At 41.2% G+C, this 23,116-nt stretch overlaps 1 protein-coding gene across 1 annotated transcript; it reads right to left on the reverse strand.

Annotated features, from left to right (window-relative positions):
* Window positions 1-253: 253 nt before the first annotated feature.
* TMEM242 (transmembrane protein 242) lies at window positions 254-22,861 on the reverse strand. Its single transcript, XM_065835444.2, has 4 exons — window positions 22,667-22,861; window positions 20,507-20,607; window positions 16,995-17,132; window positions 254-1,687 (listed from the first exon to the last, which is right to left on the reverse strand). The coding sequence occupies exons 1-4, from the start codon at window positions 22,788-22,790 to the stop codon at window positions 1,589-1,591; spliced, it is 462 nt and encodes a 153-aa protein (XP_065691516.1). The 5' UTR covers window positions 22,791-22,861; the 3' UTR covers window positions 254-1,588.
* Between the last annotated feature and the right edge of the window lie 255 nt (window positions 22,862-23,116).

Here is a 23,116-nt window from a genome sequence, read left to right on the forward strand (position 1 = left end):
TAATTTAGGTGAGTTATTTAATCCACATGAAGGCAGATTACCTGAATGCCACATTAGAAACTAAAAGGTAAGCAACCTTAAAGACATCATATGATTCACATTTATATGGTTTACCTTAGTACTCGACCAGTTTTAATGGCATGGCTACTTGTTAAACTTGGTAACTCAGCACAAATATACCTGAACGCAGGCAACTCAGGTATCACCATGCACATGAACTAACAGAATAGTGAAAATAGTACCATTCTACATGTGCATATGATGGCAGTATTCACCACAATTTATTTAATATTGGGTTACAAGCATCGAGCTAAGGAAAAGATGTCAACTATTACACTTCAATTTCTTTAAAGATTATTTTAGTGCTGTCATGTTTCACAGGAAAACCAAACTTCTGTATTATTCATCTGACATTTAAAGCTTTTTAAAATGTTCTTTCCTATGAATATAAGGACTTAATCACAAAAGACAGGTTTTAAGAAGACTTTATTAAATCTGACAACTGACTAATTGGTCTGTGTCCAATTAATAAAAAAAACCTGATAACTCAGCATTCAACGAAGGATTGCTCACTGATAGCATTATTTTTAAATTGCTGCATTTTTACAGATCTACAGTTCTGCAAATACAGTATTTGAGTAAGACATTATTCTTTCTAGTTTACACCCACACTTTATGAGATTGCTGCAGTGTGGAAAATGTCACATTGCTTCTCCTGGTAGCAGAGCCACAGGAACCACGGAAATACAAAAAACTATTCCTGCCCATACACTTCCTTAGCTCAAAATATTTGTGTATGACAGACTGGATGTCTCACTATTTTATACTTCTTTTCAGTTACAACTTAAATTGCTATATAAATCTAGTAGACACTTTCATGCAAATGATCAGATTCACTATTGCGGGATCCAATTAAAAAAGCTAACACTGAACAAACAGTGCACTTTGTAGAGATTTCTTCTGATGCTTTGCAGAGGAGCTGAGTAGGTCACTATTGGCATAAGGGGTGTTTCAAACTTTCCCTTCAGACATACAAAAATGGTTTGGTTCATATATTTTCTATGCTGAAAATCTAAATAGATCTCCTTTATTTTTAGAAGAATGCACTGCATGCCATACCTTCAGGCTCAGTAATAGAACTGTCATAATTGACTCGGTTATATTCCTAATGGGACACATGAACGTCACTGAAAGTACTTTTTCTTTGTTTCCTAAAGACATTTCCTAAAATTCCTCTTAAAAATCAGGATGGGATAAGAGCTTATTAGGGTTTTGTCCTTATATTTACTACTGAAGATCAGTTTCTTCTGTAAGTTTTCATAAGAGAGAGTCTTTTTTCAAGTTGGATCCAACTTATCCCAAGACAGTTCACCTGCTCGCCAATCAAATATACCAAGCGCGCTGAAAAGTACAACATAATTTTCTTTCGTTTTGCTTTAAAATCCCTTGTTAACTGGCCTCCCCAGGTTCAAATAACTCCGTCAGGAACTTGCTCAGTCTGAGTTTTCTTCTCTGTTGCTCAGATGGGCCACTTCTGCTACATCTGCTCCTGTTCTTGCTGAGACATCTCCAAATGGAGCTGAGATACTCACTTAGATTTAAGTAAGTCTTCCCATTCAACAGTGGACTCATTATTTTTGGGAATTGCTGGAAATATTGACTGCATTTTAGTTCGGAATTCTTTCATCTATAAAAGAGATTTAAAAATAAAATCAATAAACTGTTAATAAGGAGCAAATAAAGCAGCATCATGAACCCAGGCTTATTCCACAAAATAAGCTGTGTGAGGTAAAGAAGAGGTAAAAAGACTTTTAAAATAAGTGAAAATTCCACTAACAAAATGAAAAAAGTAGGAAGGAACCCATAACAATCCCCCCTTCTAAAGCACCACACTGGGGGGGACCACTTGCCTGAATTACTCACTGCTGTTATATGAACTACTATACACAGACACACACACACTTAAAATGTTCTTGTTTGGAAGAAAATTACCTCAAAAGAATGCGCCCATAATTTGACTGCAGTGCCTTTTTCTACACTTGTAATGAATTAAAGGCCAAATATGTCTGTTCAAAGATTTTAAAACACAGATTAAAGGAAAAATACTGGTCAGATCTGACAGTTTATGTTTATCCCACCATATGGATACAGATAACAAAACAAAGTCTTGTTCAAATTTGTATGTTAGCAGGAAGGAAAACAAAATTCTTAACAATATATAGGACCGAGTTTTTCTTTCACTGTTGTTAAATTAAAATGCTGTGAAAGAGGAAGCTTACTAATTTTATACTCTGTGTATCAATACATCAATATTGGTTGCCCAATCTATGATAACCATTTTATCACCAATGTCTCATGCAATAGTCCTGGCAAGCCAGAACTGAAATTTTATTTGTTTAAAAATCTTTTCTGTTTGAAGATAATATTTAGATTCATCAGGTTTCTTTCTTCCAACACTTTTACATAAATTTTTACATATATTTTCGACAGATAGGCATGGAAAAATTCAGTCAGTGAAAATCCTGTTACACAAACAGCAGGATGTACAGGGGAAGTCTTGGACTGCTGTTTTCAGGAAGCTGTACAGAATCTATGACATTCCCGCAGAGAAGACATGATGTTGTATTCAAGCACTGAATGCAATGACCTCCTGAACACCATCTTCTCTAATATGCCTACATTTTGTGTGTTATAGGTCATCAAGTTTTTTTACAAATACCTTTGGGCCATTTTGTGTTGTGGCCCTTCCGCATATGAATAATTAGGACCAAGAACTGGTACCTCTTTGGAGAAATGTTGCTGAAATGCCATTATTCAAGTTATAGCTGATACAATGAAACAATTTACAAAGAAATTACCAGTCCTTTACTAGGACAATAACTATTATGGATGAAAGCATTTTAGAACTCAAGTCTTTGTGTAAAAATGTCCGGGTACCACTAATCAAATCAAAATACAAGTTACATAGAGTAGGATGAAAATCCAGAGCCAAATAATCTTAAAAAAAAAATCATGATTGTGTTCGTATGTAAAAATTTATTCACTGTCTGCTTTATATTTTATTCCGATCAGATAGCTGTTTTGATTAATTATACGCTCTTGGTTTTAAAAAATCTTGGCAAACGCCCACAATCATTCCTAAAATAATATTTTTGCTTCTTATTTAAAACTGAAAAGCTCTCATAGACAGCTAATATTTCCAAGAATAATAAACACCAGTATCAGAACTGACGTAGAGAAGCAGCCCAAATTACATTAAATAATTGCTGACAATTAAAAACAAGTATTTACAGTAGGAAATGTTCTAGGCTTAGCTGTTTTTCCCAGTCCTCTGTAATTAATTCCCAGTTCTCTGATGTGCAGAAAGTATTCAATTTACTTAGCATTTTTTTTTTACTTCCTAAAGAGTGAAGTAACTCATCTACTCTTTGATCTCACTCTAAGTATTATCTGGGTGTTTGGTAACATAGGAATGGGCCAGACTGTAACATGCTGTAGCTCAGCTAGCATAACTGGATATAGAACATTTTATACCAGCTAATGATCTTGTGCAAAGTGGATTTTTCGGCTGTTTCTAAACTCAGACTTTTGTATTTCTTCTAGTGTCAAATTTAAACAATGCACTCATAAGCCCTGCAGGACACCTCTGTTAGTCCACTGAAGACACACAAATCAAAAGGAAAATGAGCAGCAATTATATAAAGCCTCCAAAAACAGGACGATGTGTGGGGAAGCCGTTCAGAAAACTACAGTGCTTCCTCACATTAACAGCTACCTTATAATTATTAACATGCCAAACCCTAACCCTCAAATGATAAATGCAATGTTGTCTTGGAAATAAAACATTACAGCTCTGTTTCAAAAGAAAAAAAAAAAAAGTTTAGAAAGCATTAAAACACTGCTGGCAGCCGCAGATTTAAGAATATTCAGATATTTCTCCCTTCAGAAAGCTAATTGACGTTCTGCAGGTGAAAGCAACTCATTTCCTGAAAAAGCAATTTCTCCTTAACACATGGACCAAATCTGAAATATTCAACGTCCTTCTTCTGCCTTTAAGACTGCCTGAGAAATTTCCTCAGCCTTGTCTTCTCAGATTTTGGTGTTATTTGTAAAACTACTTTGCAAGTGATGCCAGGCTTAATGTCTCATTTATCACCTGCTCTCTTGCCAGCACGTATATCCTTTTTCCACGAGCCTGCTCTGCACAAAAATAGTTTCTCATTGCAATTCACGACTTTGCCCATGTTTCGTATTTTCCCACAAACTCCTTCTTTGTGATTTCTGGACAGTGAGCTATTTTAATAAATCGTAATGCCAAGCTGTTCACCACTCTGCACTGTCTCCTCAATGTTATGCTTTAGGTTGTCAGCTATTTAAGAAGGACGTTATCTGCAGAGACTGGCAGGGTATTTACAGACAATGTCTAAACAGGTCCAATTTCTTCACAATACATATGTCACAGCTACTAACTCTTACCTAGAAGTTTTCATTTCTATACAACTTAAAAGATACGGCACCCTATTATTTCTCTCCACAACAGCTTTTGAGTTGTCACTAATAATACATTAAGCAACGTAACTACTATTAGTCATGGACTTCTATTTTCCCTGTCCCCCTCCCAGTACTGTATTTCACAAGGGCTTTGGTCAGGACTTCAAAGGAATCTCCCCTTTCTCTTCTGTTCCACTAATACCACGAGTTTTGGAGTTTCTTCTTCCATTTCCACATCTGTGCTTGTTGCAATCCTGAATGTACATCCAAATCCTGGCCACTGTCCTCCCTGTACTCACGGCTCCTCTAAAGCTCATTTGCCACACTGCCTAAAAGCAGACTTTGAAGAAGTGGAACCAGTGTATACACACATAAATAACCATGGAAATGGCATCCCAAAGTTCCTATCCCCCTTCTCCCAGTGTCAGTGTCCGTGTGCTTATGAACCGTTCTAGTACCAAATTCAAGGCCGTGACTTCTTTCAGTCAGACGTTATGAGCACAATATCCTGGGCCTTGACTGGCCAAACTCTATTTACACATTTAGGACTAAATTTGGCCTCCAAAGTAACTCACACTGGCCTTGGGGTTCTTGCTTGCACTTGGCTGACAGTATCATACTATTTCCATTGTAACTTCAGAGGATCCTTGTACTGAAGGTTAAATTTGTCCACCAAATGTAAATTAGTTGTCCTTCACCAACTGGGCTTACCAATGTCCAGTGCGGTGAGCTTCTTGTGAAGATGAAGAACCTAGCTTTACGTTCTAGTAAGACTGCACACTTGAGGCACGAGATTTGGGATCTTGTCCTTACCTGCTTTACCTCTCAGAGGACAAGCACACTTCTTGACAAGGGAAATGCTGCCATTAGGAACCTGCGTCCTGCCTTGCCTTTTCTTTTTCATAGATATGCCACTTGGGAGTTTTTTTCCTCCTCTCTACCTCCCTGGAAATCTTCTCTGTTTCCTCCAAATTCCACAATACACATGCCAGTGGTCTCAAATCAAAAGGCATTAATTTAATTATGAAAGCCAGTATGCTATGTACTAAGGACTGGAATGTTTTGAAATAACTCACTGCAACGGTTGCCTCTTTATTATTGTCAGCCACACTGACACCGGGGTACTCAGTTCAACTGTGATAATGTCTTCAATTAATAGTGCAGTAAACCCAGCACTAAAAGCTGAATGTATTTTACCTCTTTCTGCTGCCTTCAGTATCACAGGCCACTCTTGCAGCTGCTGCTTCTGAACCCAGTGGCACATGAACCATTTGTAACACATTTCTTGATTTAACATTCCAGCATGCTCCATTCCTGGAGGCAACTATCTGAAGTGAATTTTACTCAAGTGAATTTTATTTTTTTTATCACAGATATTGCAAAGCTTGACGCTGTTTTTTCCTGCCAAATAAATTACAGTAACTGTTCCACCTCTGACTGTCAGGCTTCTTTCTAAAAGGGTATCATCTACCTTACTGCATTAAATAATCTGTAATAACTACAGATCGCTGTTATTTTCTTATCTTAACCTAATGATCCTGCCTCAGGTGGCAAAAATACAGGGACCTAAAAGCATCTTCCATTTAATAATCTCTTTTTAATGTACATCGTTGACAGAATGTCACACAAAAATTGGGATTGCATTATTACTGAGAGCACTTACGTGGCCGTTCATATTAAAATGAATGGAAGGGGGGGCTAAAAAAAAATCTATTTCAATCCTAGAATTAAAGTTTTACAAAGAAACATTCTCTTTAATGTCTGACATTCATAATAGGCCAACCCAGATTCTAGGAAATATTAGTTTCCTATTTTAGTACCTGTACCAGTAAAAATTGCTTACATTAGCTTCCAAGTGAAATGAGGTTAGATGTCCTAAACTGGAATATTGACTGGCAGCAGAACAGAGTATGTGCACGGCCTGTGTCACCTTCTATGTCACAAGGTATGAAGATGAGATGGGCTGCTCTGGATTTAGGAGAATCAGAGAGGATTGTTCTTGCCACCCTTTCCCAAATCTTAAAATGACTGCTGTTGCCCTTGTTAGCAAATTATTACCAGAGTCTGCAAACAGAAATAGCAAGTTATTTGTAGAAAATGGCAAGTGCTGAGCCCTTACAGTACTTGAAGTGAAGAGTAGGCAGTCTGCTGGCTGAAGGTGATTCTCCAGCTCTCTGTGTGGAATGGGGCACTTGCTGCGGGTCACGATGTGACGGTTTGCATGCTGACCTCTATCATAACCATGGAAAACAGAGTCCTGGTTCACATTCTTAGATCTTACATTTCATTGGCAAAGGTACTATGAATGTTCAGATTAGTAGAACTACAGATCTATGAAAAGGGCTCCCAGAGGGTCAATCCCAGCAATACACATCCTAATATTTAACTATGCCATGTTATACTGCCATAGTGCACTGTTCACAACCTGTCTGCTGATTCCAGTGTTCCAGGCTTGCACAGAGAAAAGCAGCAGCAGAACTTTGTTAAACCATCTAGAGAAGTCAAGAGCTTGTATTAACCCCCCCTTCCCACAGAGACTTACACACGCTTAACCTTATCACAGAATCACAGAATGTTAGGGATTGGAAGGGACCTCGAAAGATCATCTAGTCCAATCCCCCTGCCGGAGCAGGAACACCTAGGTGAGGTTACACAGAAATGTGTCCAGGTGGGTTTTGCATGTCTCCAGAGAGGAGACTCCACAGCCTCCCTGGGCAGCCTGTTCCAGTGCTCTGTCACCCTCACTGAGAAGAAGTTTCTTCTCATATTTAAGTGGAACCTCCTGTGCTCCAGTTTGTACCCATTTGCCCCTTATCCTATCATTGGTTGTCACTAAGAAGAGCCTGGCTCCATCCTCATGACCCTCACCCTTTATATATCTGTAAACACTAATGAGGTCAGCCCTCAGTCTCCTCTTCTCCAAGCTGAAGAGATCCAGCTCCCTCAGCCTTTCCTCATGAGGGAGATGCTCCACTCCCTTAATCATCTTTGTTGCCCTGCGCTGGACCCTCTCCAGCAGTTCCCTGTCCTTCTTGAACTGAGGGGCCCAGAACTGCACACAATATTACTCTCTTTGAAATCAGAGGGCCATTTACGATGCCTAAAATGAAACAAACACATAGACTTTTTTTTTCCAGAAACCTATCCTTATAAATCTTGTGTAATTGGGTAAAACATGTCCTGTGCTTTTTAAAAGAAAAATAACATGAAAATAACCTAAGTGAACTTTACAGAGAACGGGGGAAAGGATCGTCACTGCTAAGAACAAAGCTGCCACAGTTCCCAAACCATCACACATATATAGCAGCCTCCCACAGCTACTACATATTTTCAAATTACTAGTGAACTACTGAGAGCTGTCAAGTCACAAGGGTCAGGCTGTACCTTTTCCAATGACTGGGTCACATGAAGGGATAAAACACATTAAATACTATCCTCGTTTTACTTTTCCAAGTGTGCAGCAGCAACGTTACTCATTCATAAATGAATGCATTTCACAAATGGGAAGACAGCAGGTCTGCACAACAAGTGTGCTTTACTGCCCCCACTTTGTCTGGTTTAACTTGTGTGCGAATGGCGCTCAGCTCCCAAAAGTGGGATTGTTGATTGGGAGCCTGAAAGTATATTTCTAAACATTTATCATAAAAGGAAGAAGATGCCATTCTAGTAGAAAAGCTGAAGGAAGACAAAACAGTTCCGGTTTAAGGCTACATTAATTTAAATTAAAAAAAAAATGAAGTGATTAGCTAATTACGATCAATGGGAACGACGGCTATTAATTTTATAACCCAAGAGAGCAATTTTCTAAACCACAAGCTGGAAAAAAAAAAAAAAGTAATTTCCTTAAGTTCAGAGACAGAAGAGTATCCTTTAAAATTTTATACATTTCCATGTTGATCTTTCTGAAATAAAATGTCAAGGACTTAAGTTTTTACAGTAAATGTCTCAAAGTGGTGTCTCACTCTCAAGTTTATTCTTATTGATTTCAGTGATGCTGCATCAGGCTTCAAAATAAAAGGAACAGTAGAAAGTCTGGATTATACAATCTTGCTGCAAAAGACTTCCACGCCATGCAGAAAAAAGGAGTGAAATACTTTTGAAATCAATGAGGAACACACCATTTATTTCTGCAGAATCTTACTTTCCAATCTGGGTGCCTGGAAAGGACATCCACGTGATTAGTCTATTATGGTATATTAGTCATTCCTCCCTAGTCAGCCTGGGCAATTTGAAAAATTAATACTGAAGTAATTTAAAATAGTTAAATATCTAAATGTATAATGCAAGTTGGTTAATGGACTCAAAATCTCAGGATGAGAGTCCCAACTCCATAAGCTCTCTATGCTGTAATTTGGATTTCTACATTTAAGTAAAAATATGAATTGTCTGCAAACAGGCAGATCCTGAAAAGTGCAACCTGAGTAACTTTTTTCCTCTGTATGTCCAGGAATTCATGATATGTATCATCCACAAGCGAGGCTCATGGCTGAGAAAAGAGCCAGCACAAAACCTAAACTCTTCAGTGATGTGTAAGGCTGGATGCCATGAGTGGGACTGAATTCCATGCAGGAAACCTGTCAGAGCTGGTGTGACACCCAGAGCCAGGTAGGGATGACTGGGCAAGCAGAGCAGCTGGGGTCTCGCACCACAGAAGGGTCAGACAAGTGCAGCCGTAGCACCACACCGAATGGAGCACAGAAAGATCCCACAGGACCAAGGTGCAGCACAAATAATTCACACCTATCAGATAAGCTTTTATTCAGATTTTGGTTGTTCATTTAAGAGTTCACACTCACATGCAGCAGAGAAGTGGATCAATCCACTCATCTGCTTAGGGTGATGTGGAACTGCTCCAACTTCAGACCAAAGTCTAAATGTTGTTTTATTCCTTGTAGCTTCTTAGCAGGTTGGTGGCAGCCAACAGCTACGAGTCTCTTTCAAGACAGAGCAGAGTAATTCCTCAAGACAGCTTTAGTTACAGTCTTCCCATATTCTTGAATTACTTACTTACAGCTGTCCCTATTCACAAAGCAGATGTGGCAGCTTTCCAGCAGGAAAATGCTGATCTTATTCCTTGAATAAGCTTTCTGCCTTATCAAGTATGCAGTGGAGTTCATAGGTTATTTTGTTTTTCTTTTTTATTCTTGGATAAAATACTAGCAGTACATATGTGTGGAGGCAAGTCTTCTCCACATAAAACTAATTAGGCAATATAAGCAGTACAGAAAAACCCTGTATGAACAGGAGGAGGAAGTGCTAACTTGTTCTAGTTCTCCATCTTTTTAAGAGCTTGCATTTAAACTAGTATTGAGAAAATAAGAGAACATTAAAAAACTGGGCAGATGTCATTTATATTGAAATATATGATCATGAAATAACAAGGAAAATATGTCTATTATGCAATCAAACATAAGCATGATAAAAAAATAGAGACTTCATGGATAACACGTGAAGATTAAATACAACTAAAATAAAAAACTAATAACAACAGAAAAGCTAGGAATGACTATAGAATGATTCTAGGAGACACACTGCTTTTATAGCAACATTTGTTCCTTTATGAAATGGCATAAAAATTTCAGCCACCGCAATCTGCTTGTACTTGATTGAGATCCACAGACATTGGTACTATTTACAGATGCCAAAACAAATAATTTTTAAAGACTATGTCTCCATGTTCTCATTTTATTTTTAACATTAATTCATCCTTAAAGCCAATACTCCTTTGCATTTATACTGTACCTATGACTATAGCCTCACAAAATTATCTCAAAATAAGCAGGGGATGTTATTATTTTTATGCTTAAAATGGTGATTTAGAGGTTAGATTTCCTCTAGAGAAAAGCAGCCCGCCTACGAAATGTCCTTACCAACAAAACCAAGGCAAGTATATATTCTCTGTATTGCTTTTAATTGTTTTAGATGTCTCTTCACAGCTGTGCAATTGTTTCCGACTGTTAATATTTTAAAGGTTAAGATCAATGTAAACCAGGATGTTTCATTAGGAGTCACCATAAAAATGATAAACTAATATTTTATAATTATATTACTCAGAAATTGCTATTTTCCCAGCTTTCCATGGAACAGATGTGGAAGCAACAATCACACAAACCTATATATGAATCATTCTGGCCCTTTTCCTATGGGAGAAAGAATGCTTTTATTTCTGAGGAAATAAGACCTCATTTATTGAGGGCATGAAGAGCAAAAGGGCTCTTAAAACATAATTTATCTTGGTTTTTAATTGTTGCATGCTACAAGGGCTGAGGGTATTGTTCTGCTTTTAAAAGAAGGCTCACAATCGCTCAGAGTTTTTTTAAAAAGAAACCAGACATTCATAGGTATGTTTTCATTCCTGTCAAGTATTCTATAGCTGCAAGTTTAATTAAAAACGACAACCTGCTTATTAAAAACAAAGGTTCACAACTCAACTCTAAGTTCTAGAAAACTGTGAAACCAACATTTTTCCGAGCAACAAAATGTGTGGTGGATCATAATACCTGTAGAATACATAAATAAAATAAGAAAGGTTTAATTTTTTTAAATTCTCACGAAAATATTTCTTTTGGTTAACTGTAACAATAGGGGTTTTAAGATAATTTTGAATTTTGTACTTTAAAAATATTTTACTCAGAGAAACACCATTTATTCTTAAATTGAAAATTTAAAACTTCACTGAGCATTTCATATGGAAAATACTGAAATACGATGTTTCAACTACTATTCAACTTAAAAAATTAAATTATAAATTGGCAAAACTCCTTATTTTCTACAAAATTTACTTCAATACCTCAGTGTTCTGCATCAGAAAACAGCCAGCCCACTGCACCAGGAGTGGGTGCAACAGGGTTCCGAGGTTACAAGCTCAAAACCCTGTAAGATAATGCCATAGCAGATAATGCCATGATGGGGAATTTGTCAAATAGCAAATATACTTGTGAATAAAGGTGTCATTTTGTTTCCAGCCAGTTGTCAATCATTAAGCTTGTGTTTCACATTGCCCATGCCCCTCTGTTCTGTGCAGTGCCTCAGGGAGGACGGCTGTGGTGTGTCTGGATGAGCACTGGGGTTCAGGTTCTTGCTGGGCATCAGCTTGTGTACTGATGAACAGTCTCAAAATGCACGACCTGGGTTTCTTCAGGGTGACACAAAAGTGAAGAAGCATTCTAGGGGCAGACATATTCCAACTGCAAACAGGCACCTTCCTGTGTAGCCTCATCTAAGTGTTCCTGCTCTGGCAGGGTGATTGGACTAGATGATCTTTTGAGGTCCCTTCCAATCCCTAACATTCTGTGATTCTGTGATTCGAGCCATGGGGCAAGGCCAGACTCAGTCCACATTTTTCAAATTCCCCAGAATGGTTGTAGAAATCAGGTCCTCAGCCCTCAGCAGCTTCACTGCTCCAGTGTTGCTGGTTGATGACACTTGCTAACATAGACAGAGCTTCTATGCCCAGAGATAATCAAAAGTGGAGTGACTTTAAATATTTTCATAAGAGATTCCAGGAAGCAAGTTAAAAAATTCTGACTCTTACTGACTGCTGGTTATTTTCTGCAAGAGTTACAACATAAAACTAGATAATCATCATCTCCTAGGATCTGAAAATGAAGATTTCTCTTTTACATTATTGAAAAATAGAACTTATACCATTTTCAAACCAAGTTCTCACTGATCCATCACTTCTCCATTTAGGAATAAGAGTTGACTGGAATTTAGTAAGGTTTATTACTTAGCAGCCTGTTCTTAGATTACAACAGTAGTAACTGCAGTCAGGGGATATTAACAATACAACCTGAGACAGCATAAAATCTTGTATGTCCCTTACCAAGATATACAGATCAGTTACTTACTATCACCCCAGGGTTTTCATGCTGTCACAGAGAGCAGCAGACTGTAGAGCTACAGGGAACCACCTTTAACAACAAAACCATTCAAGAGCTGGAAGTAGGCATTGTCACCACACTGTTTTAAGAACCAATAAACCCCAAAGATTAAATAAAAATCTAGTATCACCAAAGCTGGTGAGTCACCTCAGTGTCCGGAAGAGATCTCAGCAACGACTTGCTTCTATGGGAAACATAGGGTGTCTCAGAAGGTGTAAAGACGGGGCATCCTGAACTGTGGCTTCAGTTTCCTTCCACAACACAAACTGCTGAGCAATTGTGACACTGCTTCAGAATGATGGACACAGATTAATTACAGCAGTTGTAACTCAACAAGGAATTTGCTCTTTGCTTCATCTCTGCATTCATTTGCAATTGCTTCATTTGCAATTTGCTCTTGTCGCTTCATCTCTGACTTCGTAAGTGATGACAAGATAACTTAAACAGTCACAAAGCTTAGTGTAATACATATTTTTATCAATCATTCACTGTCCTGTCAATAATTTATGGCCGAAGGAAACACATCCCTGAACATGACAAATAATAGCATTTCGGCAATGACACCAAGCGAAACCACTCTTCCGGGCTTTAACTAACGGCAACACCATTTGCCACTACTGCAATGCTTGTTTAGAAATACGGGTCGCTATAAAACTATACAAACCACGCATTCTGTCAGTGAGAAAAATAAACGGGGCTTTTTCCCCCGGACGCCGCGCCTGTGCGGCTGTTCCCACCGGCGCCAGCAGGTGGCGCTGCGGAGCGGCAGAGGAGCCCCCGGCCCCTGGCCAATAAATAACCGATAAATAACGGATCCGCGCTGGCCTATCATACAAACTGTTTCGGGGTGGTTTGTTTTGTCCCTGAACCCCAGAAATCACAGCAGCACCTCCCTGGTTTAGTTCTGCCCCCCCAGATGTGCGGGAAATGCTCACTGCCCCTTCCTGCGGACACCAGCATGGCTACAACAGGCTGACACAAGGGTCAGGCCAATTCAGCCAAACCAACTGTGAAAAGCTCATCGTTTCAAACCCGTGCCTGGCTAACGCGAGCCAAGTGCAAAGCACACAGAGCACTGAGCACACCTTTCACTGCACTTCTCCAAATCCACTGCCGAGCTTTGCTCTCCTCCCCCTCCAAAGCCAGTCCAAACTCCAGCATGCACAGACCTCACCTGTCTCCACAGGCTGGGCAGTCAGGAGTGCAACAGCTCAATAGCTTTCCTGGCCAAGCCAGCTATGCTTCAAGATCTCCTAGTTCCTGTACTCTTTCTTTGTATGATTCCTGCCAACCCAGTTTTCCACTGTGGCTTCTTGTGTTTTACTCCTGGATCTGACATGAGGTGCTAAACAACACTTAGCAACTCAGTTCTACTTGGCTCGGAACTCCCCTCCAAACTCTGCAAGGGAAAGTCAGTCCTTTATTTGCTTTGATCCCACAAGATAGTCACAAGGACAGAGCTGGCAACGGGTTTGAGAAAGTTAATGTATTCCTCATGTGACAGAAGCACTTTCTTATGTGCCAGATGAAACATCTGCAGTGCTTACGATCAGAATTTTATTACACTTAACAATTTAATATCAAGAGAAGCAATTTAATATCCAGAGACTGTCAGTAATGTTATCAATATTACCAGTAGCTCTTATTCTAACGAAGCTGCTGCCCAGCAGGGTCAGATCACTAATTAGCAGGTGCAAAAGCCAGCAGGTGACTGTTAAAGGCAGCAACCTGAAGGAGCTGAGCAGAACTTCTTCTCTTTGTCCAGCTGCCAAAGCTGCAGTTATTAAGTTTACACAGATTGCTGGCATCAAAATGAGTTGAGTCTCCCTTCAGGTCACATATAGTATAGCACTTTCAGAGGCTAAAGTCTGCCTTAAGTTCATGGCTTTCAAATGTTGACACCTGACGCTAGGTTTGAAATTGTGACTTGAATTTCTGCAGGTATTTGGAATCTGCATGTACTGCAGAGCAACTGAACTCGCAGCACTCAGCCCCACTGAAGACTCGAGGTGTTTTTATTCAGGCAAATCTGTAAGAGTTCATTTTTAAAACGTTTAACTGAAATTAAAATGTTCATTTGAAAATGCTGAGCTTAGTGTAAAATCTACAGAGTTTTTCATGGTCTGAACAGTTTATGTGGAAAGAAACATTATTTCACTCAGTGATAACTTCAGTAAAGAGTTTCCGCCCAAAAACCCCTACTTTTGTGGCTATCTAATGATTGTTAGACACAATATATGCATCTAATATTAGAAATCAATATTTTAATTGATTGTTAATCTATTACCTCTGCTTACAGGACAGCAATCAAGAATTTTCAAAAGTATCACAATGTTCACCAGAAATAGGAAAATAAATTAAAGAGGCCCATCCTAGAATGAGCATATGTTTAAGAGCCCAGAACTACTAATGTACCAGACAGCTTATAACCCTCATTTAATCTCAGCTGTTCAGGAAGATGATGTTTAAGCACAAAAATACTGTCTTTCTACAGTCAGTGTTTGATTGTGAATGATATGTTAAAATAGTATGCAAAAAGTTTCAACAGTCAAAGTTTATTTATTCTAGAGATACATTTTTAATGATCATGAACCTCTTTTCTTTGGTCAGAATATTGCATTTTTAAGATCTCCATTTGTACCTGCAGCAAATTAAAATTTATATATATTTGATTTTAACAGATACATAGTCAAACAGGAAAATAAATGAGTGACAGGAAATTCACAAGTTGCTAATTTTTTTTTCTGCAATAATGACTAACGCTGTTGCATGTGCTTCTTTTCTGCAGCGGGAATTTAAAAGTCTATAGTGAATGCAATAAATATGTCAGTGGAGAGCAGAGAGAGAGCTTTTCAAAATCATGTGCAGACACAGTCTCTTGACACAAACCTGCTTCCCTCAGTGCCTGCAGTTCACACCGTGCACTACGGTGAGACATAAGCACTCCGCAACAGAAACCAATAACAACAGGCATTTGCAAAAGCCCCTTAAAATACAGTTTGTCCCATCTCCTTTCAACACTAACACAACACAGAATATAATCAGGTGCAGCCTTCTGACTAGGAATACCTCCTGACTCTCCAACACACCCTGTAGTGTGCTGTGTGTTTCTGACGCAAGAGCCGCTGCTATCAGGCAGCCAGAAGCCCCCATCAGACTCTGACATGTCCTGGGGCTCAGCCATCTCAAGCTGAAGTGGATATGCCTGGTCAGGCAGCCAGGCAGCCTCAAGGAAAGTGGCCTCCCAGGGAAACCAGGAAACTGTGGGTCTAGGCCAGCACTTCTCAAGGAAGTAAAAATTTAGCTTACTGAGAAACAGTTAATGTAAATTGCAAACTAGGGTCAGATTCTGCTGTCCTTTGGCAGGACCAGAAATGCTCTGACAGAATGGAAGCAAGAATTGTCAGTGCAGTGTGAAATGAACCCTTTTGACTGATGATATAACCACAGTAAACTGAGTGGACTGTTGTAGCTCAGCACATAGAGAGAATCATCTGGTACTCCCACTCTTCCTCCCCAATCTCTGCCTCACAAGGAGGACCTGAGTTTAAAGAAAATGTGTTGTAGATGCCTCCTGTGTTCTGCTACGCTTTTTGGTGTTCTGCCACGCTTTATGGTGTTCTGCCTTCCTTTATTGGCTCCTATTGAGAACCAACATTGGAAACTAAAGAATAAGGGATTGTGTAGTGCTGTATGCTGGGACCTAAATCGTGACCTACAGGATATATCAGCCAAGTAGACAAGAAGTAAGAATTTGAATAAAGATATTAATGAGAAGAGTACTGGGGGTACTAGAGTGGAGTAGTATCTTCTTCCTTTCAGTTTTGGGAGACATTTTGCTGAATATATAAATAATTTGCCACGGAAGGTAAAGGAAGTCTATTCATTCTTAGTCCTAAAGACCATGCAGATAGTTCTACCCAACTTATAGCTGCAGGGACTCTTAAGTCATGGTTCATTCCTACGGGAAAACAAAAATGCTTACACAAACTTTAGCATTCATACTCAACACTGTGAAACACTGGAACACAAGCAGTTTCGTAAAGATAGCCTTGGCCCCTTAGGACATACACATGCTTCCCAAGTTTCTTTGCCTTGACGTGACATGTCACGGACCACCATTCTATTGCACGTGAAAATCTTCTGCCCCTTTACCCCTTCCAGAAATGCACTAGAAAGCAAACTGGTTTCCTCTTGGTTTTTCTTACATCCCCAGTGTCCTGATGCAAAAAATAGAACTTGGACAAATAAATGGATTGCTCTAAAGATAGGATTCAGGGGGTAGCCTTTGATTCAATAAGCAAAGGATACAGAAAGCCTGCAGCTACTATTTTAGTCTCTAAATTAGAACACGGGCTCTTTTGTGAAGAATCTGAAACATCTGTGCAAATAAACATAAGCAGGACAAAACTGTTCATCCCCCAAAACTGTCTCCTCCCATCTTGTCCCGGTTTTTGCAGATGTAAAAACGCCTTCCCTGTGTGCACATGCTGTGGTCAGTCACTCTACATGTGATGAATGAAGGCGTAATCTTAGGCTGAAGTAGTATAGAGATGCCACCTCAAGATACATTAGCCAAGCAAAAATACAGTATTTGAGGGGATCATACTTGCTACTCACACTGTGCACATCCAGGGCCTTCCAGATAGCAAAACTGAGCAATCCAACTCCACACCATGCGTAGAGTGAGCCCCATCCGAGGGCTCGTAAGGCCAGTGATGAACCACTCTCTGGTAATGCAGCTGTTGCAGTAATCCCCTAGAACCAAAAATAAAGTGATCAAGACAAAGTAAACAGTAACTGGAAAAAGAAATTAACTAAAAAAAGTTAACTTAGTGATGTAGGATCTTTCCTGACTTGCCAGTTGTACTAGTGCAGCCACAGAAGCTCTATTACGTATGCCAGCAGACCTAAAGAGCCAAGCAAGGGCTGGATGAGCTGCCTTCCCACCAGGAGCAGCTTTCATTGTTTCCAGTACCACTGGTGATGGCTTTTATTACCCAGAAATGCCAAAGTCAACTGTTTCATGAGCAAAAGAATCCAATGCTCAGTTATTCCACCAGTCAAAATACAAAACTGAATCAAAATGAGTCACAAGCACTTATGCCAGTGACATCAGAATCATTGTACATCATTCATTCTGGTACTTTTTCTTGGGAGGGTTGGGTGGGGGGCAACTGTTGGCCTACAGGTCTTTATCTGCACTCCTGAAATAGCAGATTAGGAAACTGGAGGAATCTGAGTAGTTTTCAGCTTGACACAGAGAGGCTATGACAGTGATCAAGAGATTAATTTTGAGGGGCTGCAAGTCTGAAGGAGCTCTGGAAACCATACAGGGAAATTACATAAAGAGCAAACGACGACACTGAACCCCATCACCCTGCAGAGTCCACCAAGTCACAACACAGAAAATGCTCTGCAGTCTCCGTACTTCTCAAGAAATAAGAGTAGGTGGTTCTAACCACTTGTTAAGATACTGCTGCTTAGAAGTCTGCCATGAGACATGTCCTGAAAACACAAACCACTGTCACTTGGAAAAGCCACCTCAGGCCAAGAAGAGTGGAGACTCAGCTGTGATGGCGTCCCAGCCACAATGAAACCTTTTCTGCTGCAGCACATAAATGCACACTGCGGCTATCAAGGGCATAAGCCACACGCTGGCTGACATCAATCAATTCACGCTGCACGTTCACCATTAGCCAGCCATTCTCATCCCACAACGCCCATCTTGCTGCATGTATTGGGTATAGGACAGCTTCAGTCTGTGCAGCCCACACAAGCAGGACAGACATCATCTTCTTGCTCAGAGTGCTAAATGTCAGCAAGAGGGTTTGTTTTTTTCCCCTTGAATCATTGTTTAATTCTTCACATAGAAACATAGATTCTGGAAGGTAACTGTTAAAGACTGGCATCTACAGTCCTTGCACAACCAAACGGTCCTACTTACTGGGTATTTTGGGAAAACAATTACTGCTCAGAGGTAAACATAAATGAGTGCAAGCATGAATTATTAAATAATATAAAATTAATATTAAATGACAAATTATTTCACTTACTGTCTTAAATACTGAAAAGTCAAATTAACTTGCAGAGGATCCAAAAAATTTTAATCTAAAACATGCCAAAGAGCTGCACTTTTCTTTCCATGACAAGAAGTGGGAAAAAATCTTCTGTATTTTTGCTTTAAAAAGACTTTTTAAATGGCTCTCTTTCTTCTTTGATATAATTAAACATATGTGGTGCCTATCACTATGTAATTGATCAGTGAAATAGCACCAGTAGTTTTGGTTTTGTATATATTGAAATGTTAAAATGATCCTCAGACAGGCCTCAGCTTTTCCTTAGGATTTTGCTGTAGGCACAGTTACTCAAAGACAAACACACACTTGCAAAGGACACAAGCAAAATGTATCTCTATCTTTACTGGACATCCCAAAGGGGAAGCTGTTAAGAATACAACGCTCTGTAAGCATGTGTGTATACACACATGCACAGACAAAAACAGCAGAGATCTCTAGTCACACTATTACACCCCGTCCTATTATTTCCTTACCACAGCTAATGAACTCTTTTAACTCTTTCAGTAGAGACTGCTCTGAGTAGGTTTAAAATGCTGATGATTATTTCTGACATTTTTCCTGTTTCCATAGTCTAACCATATACAACAACATGCAGAAAAAAAATCTCCCATTTGGAAGATGGGAAATGAACAGACAAAAATATCCTCTACACAGGATCTTTAAATAGGAGTCATTATCTGTGAAAATTGCTGGCAAAAAGAAACCCACCCAAATGCTATTTAAATGCTTGACTGCCCCAGGGGGAAGAAAAAAATAGGTAAATGGAAACTATTGATCTGGTTTTACTGACTGCAGTCAAATGGAGTTCAGTCACAGGCTGATTCCTGGGGGTATTAAGTACACAGATAAGGATTTCTGTAAACAACAGAGGTTTTTTACACAATTATCAGATATGCTGTTCAGAGCATCAAGAAAGCTGATGAAGGAAAGGCTAAAAAAAAAATTAAAAGACAACAGTAGCATGGGAGAAAGAGATGTCACCAACAAAATAACATTTTTAAGATAACTGAGTTTTATTCATGAGCCCGTTATTCTACGCACATATTGTTATATCTTAATTACTGCTCCTATATATTTTTAAAAAGTAACTCTTTAATTTAAAAAATAAGCTATCAAACAGTACTTGAGTCTTTCTAAAAACCAGGCCAGGAAAATATAGGGCAGAGTTAGCTGTTTTGGTTACCAAAATATATGCGCTTTTTTTTTTTCTGAAGGATACAAGCAGAAAGTGGGAGAAATGACTTTTTTTTTTTTCAGACACAGGTCTCAATCCTGTTAACTATCCTCTTGTGAATAAGAATGTGTCTGAAAGGAAGCAGTGCCTAAAATAAATGGTGTGCTCAACTGTTTTGGTTGATTGTATTCAGCACGTTCACTGTTTTGCATGACCTAATCCATTGTAAAATATATCACCCAGATAAATGCTGGTAAAACTGGACACTTATCACAAGGAGGCTGCTGCATCTGAGCATTTAATTTTATCACCCTCCTAATAATTTCTTAATTGAAGGTCTCTGAAGTAGTTCATCACAAAACAGGATTAAGAAATCTAAGTTTTGAGCCAATTTGGGCACCAGTTCTACAAATGCTTACATTTACTTAACTTCACTACCATGCAGGAGGAACAGTAGGTGCACTTTCAGCTTTCTCTCTTGCCAGTAATGATGATGCTACCGTGCAAGCGCAGGGTCTCATACTCTTGCTTCCTGGAAGTCTGAATGCAGTCATGAAGTCATGATGCTGTGATGTTACAGCTTCACCTCTAAATTGCTAATTTTTTTTCCCTTAAAATTATATAAATCTGTCCCAGGCTGCACCATGCTTGCTTCCTGTTTCTACTCCGACTCGCACACCACCATTTCACTGACATAAAAAATGGCCAAAGCCACCAAAGATGCTGAAAGAATAGGTCTCACATTTCTCCTGAACACTGAGCATCAATTCTCATTCCTTTGTACAGACAAACTCCATATATATCAACATTTCTCTAAAGCATTTGATGCATTGTTCTTTCCTGTGTATCAACTGGAAAATAGTTTAAAAGGAACAAACCTTACTGAACCAGTCTGGGTTCTTCTTTTTTGTCATGGCAAGTGTGGTGCCAAAACCTGCTATCATTCCTGCTGTAGCAACGGTACCTAGAAAAACTCCACCTGCCAAGAAAAGTTTAAGAAATAAAAATCAAGATATTTTTTTCCTAAGAGCAGAAAACCAAAACCAAACCTGTTTTGAAAATAAAACCTGAAAAATTAAGATCTGTCAGCACATGCTGAAGGACAAGCTGTCCACATTATTTACAGTAACTCAATATGGCAAGCAAGTAAGATTATTTTGAAATACAGCGTTTTGAAAATCAATAGCAAGTGTATGTATTTTTAAACCAGGCAAACAAGGAAAAAAATCACTGAAATCCCAGGATGCCTCTTCACAGTATTTCCAAATTACCACTGCTCCCCCAGCAGCTTCTCTCACTCCAGAGCTACTACTATAATCTGGTTGTCTGGCGATGCCTCACTCTGCCCCAAAAGGAAGATGTTACTCTTTTTGTTGCACCGTTTCTCATTTCAAATGGTCACCCAAAAATCCACTGGTACCTTGGAAGACTGTTGTAAAAGCAGTGCTTGCTCTTCAGCCTTCTCTGTTTTATGTTCTAAGTCTCTATTTTAAAAAATAAAACGACAATGGCAGGATGCTTTCCCAAGATAGGAAGTATTCGTCACTTTTCAGAGTGTTTCCAAAGTCACTTGGAGTCCCTTGATCCCTTCTAGTTCTTGCATCAGAAAGGCACATGTAGCCAGACCAGGACACTTTTAAGAAAAAGGCTTTTTACAAAGAGTGAGTACACTGTATGAAACCATCTGATTTGTACTGAAAAAACATATTAAAATTATTTTTTTCAGGGAGGTTACATGTTCTTCCTTTGCATTTACCGATACCCAGCCTGTGTTTGCCAGTGAGGTAATTAAAACCTGGCTGGAATACGCAGTAAGAAGCAAAACATGCTTATCTTAGGTCTTACTTCTAAAAAACTAATTATCCTATTATTGTGACAGAGAAGTTCACTGTGCCCATGTCAATGAAATCCATAAAGTACCTCTTCTGCCTGTGAGCAGGAAAACCTCACACACTGCCAGAACTTTGCATGCCCACAGCATTTTGAATTTCAAGGTCTACCAGCCAACAATGCTGCTCTGTTTTGAGAAATAATACCTGTGTTTAAATTAATTTCTCCTCAAACAGGAGGAGCTCCACGCACGGCCTCCTTGGAAGGGCACGAAAGCATTGCAAGGGGTAGGCAAAGCATGAGGCAGGAGGGACCGGTGCCCCCACACTGGCATGCTCAGAGCCACAGTTGCCCGGTACCTGCAGGGGGCACGTCTCCCCTGCTCGGTATTTCCCGACCGCCAGCGGCGGCGCTGGGACGGGGCAGCGGGAGCAGCTCCAGCCTCCGCTCCGCCAGGGGGCGCGGGGAGCCCGAGCGGTCACAAGCCCAGCCTCGCCGGCTGGAGCGCCGCCAGCCACGGCTCGCTGTCCCACTGTCCGCCGCCGTTCGGGCAGGACGTGCCGCTCTCCGGTAGGCTGGGCTTGCCCCTCGCCTCGGCTCCCCTGCGGGGACCCAGCCCGGGAGACCTGCTTGGTTTGATACGGAAACTGTGCGGCGCTGTGACCCGCACCAGCCGCCTCTTTCCCAGCGGCTCCCACCCCGTCAAGGCGCCCGGCAGGGCTGGGTGACCTCCCGCTCGCACCCCGTAGGGCTGAGCTACCTCGCCCCCCCCGGCGCCGTCTCGCTGCGCGCCCCCCTCCGCCGCCTCGGCCCGGGCGGGCTTGGGGCCCCGCGGCGGGCCGAGGGAAGGAAGCGGCTCCTCTCAGCGCTGCCTGGTCGGGCCCCGCGGATCCCGCGCCGCACCCTGGAGCCCCGTGTCTTGTCCCCTGGCTAAGGGGCGACAGGCGCCGCCACCACTGAAGGAAAAAGGCGGACAGCGATGTAGCGCCTTCCTCATCGCACCAAGACAGCCTGGCCACTGCCATCCCCAAGCGCTTCGGCTCCTCCCTGGGCACGGGAGACTGGGGCACGACTCCGGGCTACGGCAAGCGGGGCACGGAAACGCCGCCAGCGCGCGGCCGCGGGGCTCCCGCACCCGCTGCTGCTCGTCCCCGGCCCGTGCAGAGAGAGGAGTGGAAGGGAGGAGTGGAAGGGAGGGCTGGCTGCACCTTTGATTAAGAAGAGCTTGTCCTGGGACGCCGCCGGGCTCCCGGCCCCCCGCGGCAGGGAGGGCCCGCGCCCGGGCTCCAGCGGAGCCGCCGCCGCTGCCCCATCCTGGGCAACCGCCCCCATGGCCCAAGGCGCGGGAGGAGGAAGAGGCAGGTACGGGCTGCAACCCGGAAGGAAACAGAGCTGGACCGGCACACGCAGCCGCCCTTCCTCTTCCTCCACGGCCGCGCAGTCGGCCGGAGCGGGGGGGGGTCCCGCCACCCGGAGGGATTGGCCGGATGTTGCCGCCCCCCAGCGAGATCGGGAGAGCCGGGGGCGCTCATTCGAGGGGCCGTGCCGGCAGCGGAGGCTGCTGCGGCTCCCCTGGGAGCCTGGGCTGTCACCTGGGGCGGGCGGTACCCGAGTGGGGCGGCGGGCTGTCCCGGTGAAGCACCTCCCGGGGCACTGGG

Source organism: Patagioenas fasciata, chromosome 3 (genome assembly GCF_037038585.1).
Source record: "Patagioenas fasciata isolate bPatFas1 chromosome 3, bPatFas1.hap1, whole genome shotgun sequence".
Lineage (NCBI taxonomy): Eukaryota > Metazoa > Chordata > Aves > Columbiformes > Columbidae > Patagioenas > Patagioenas fasciata.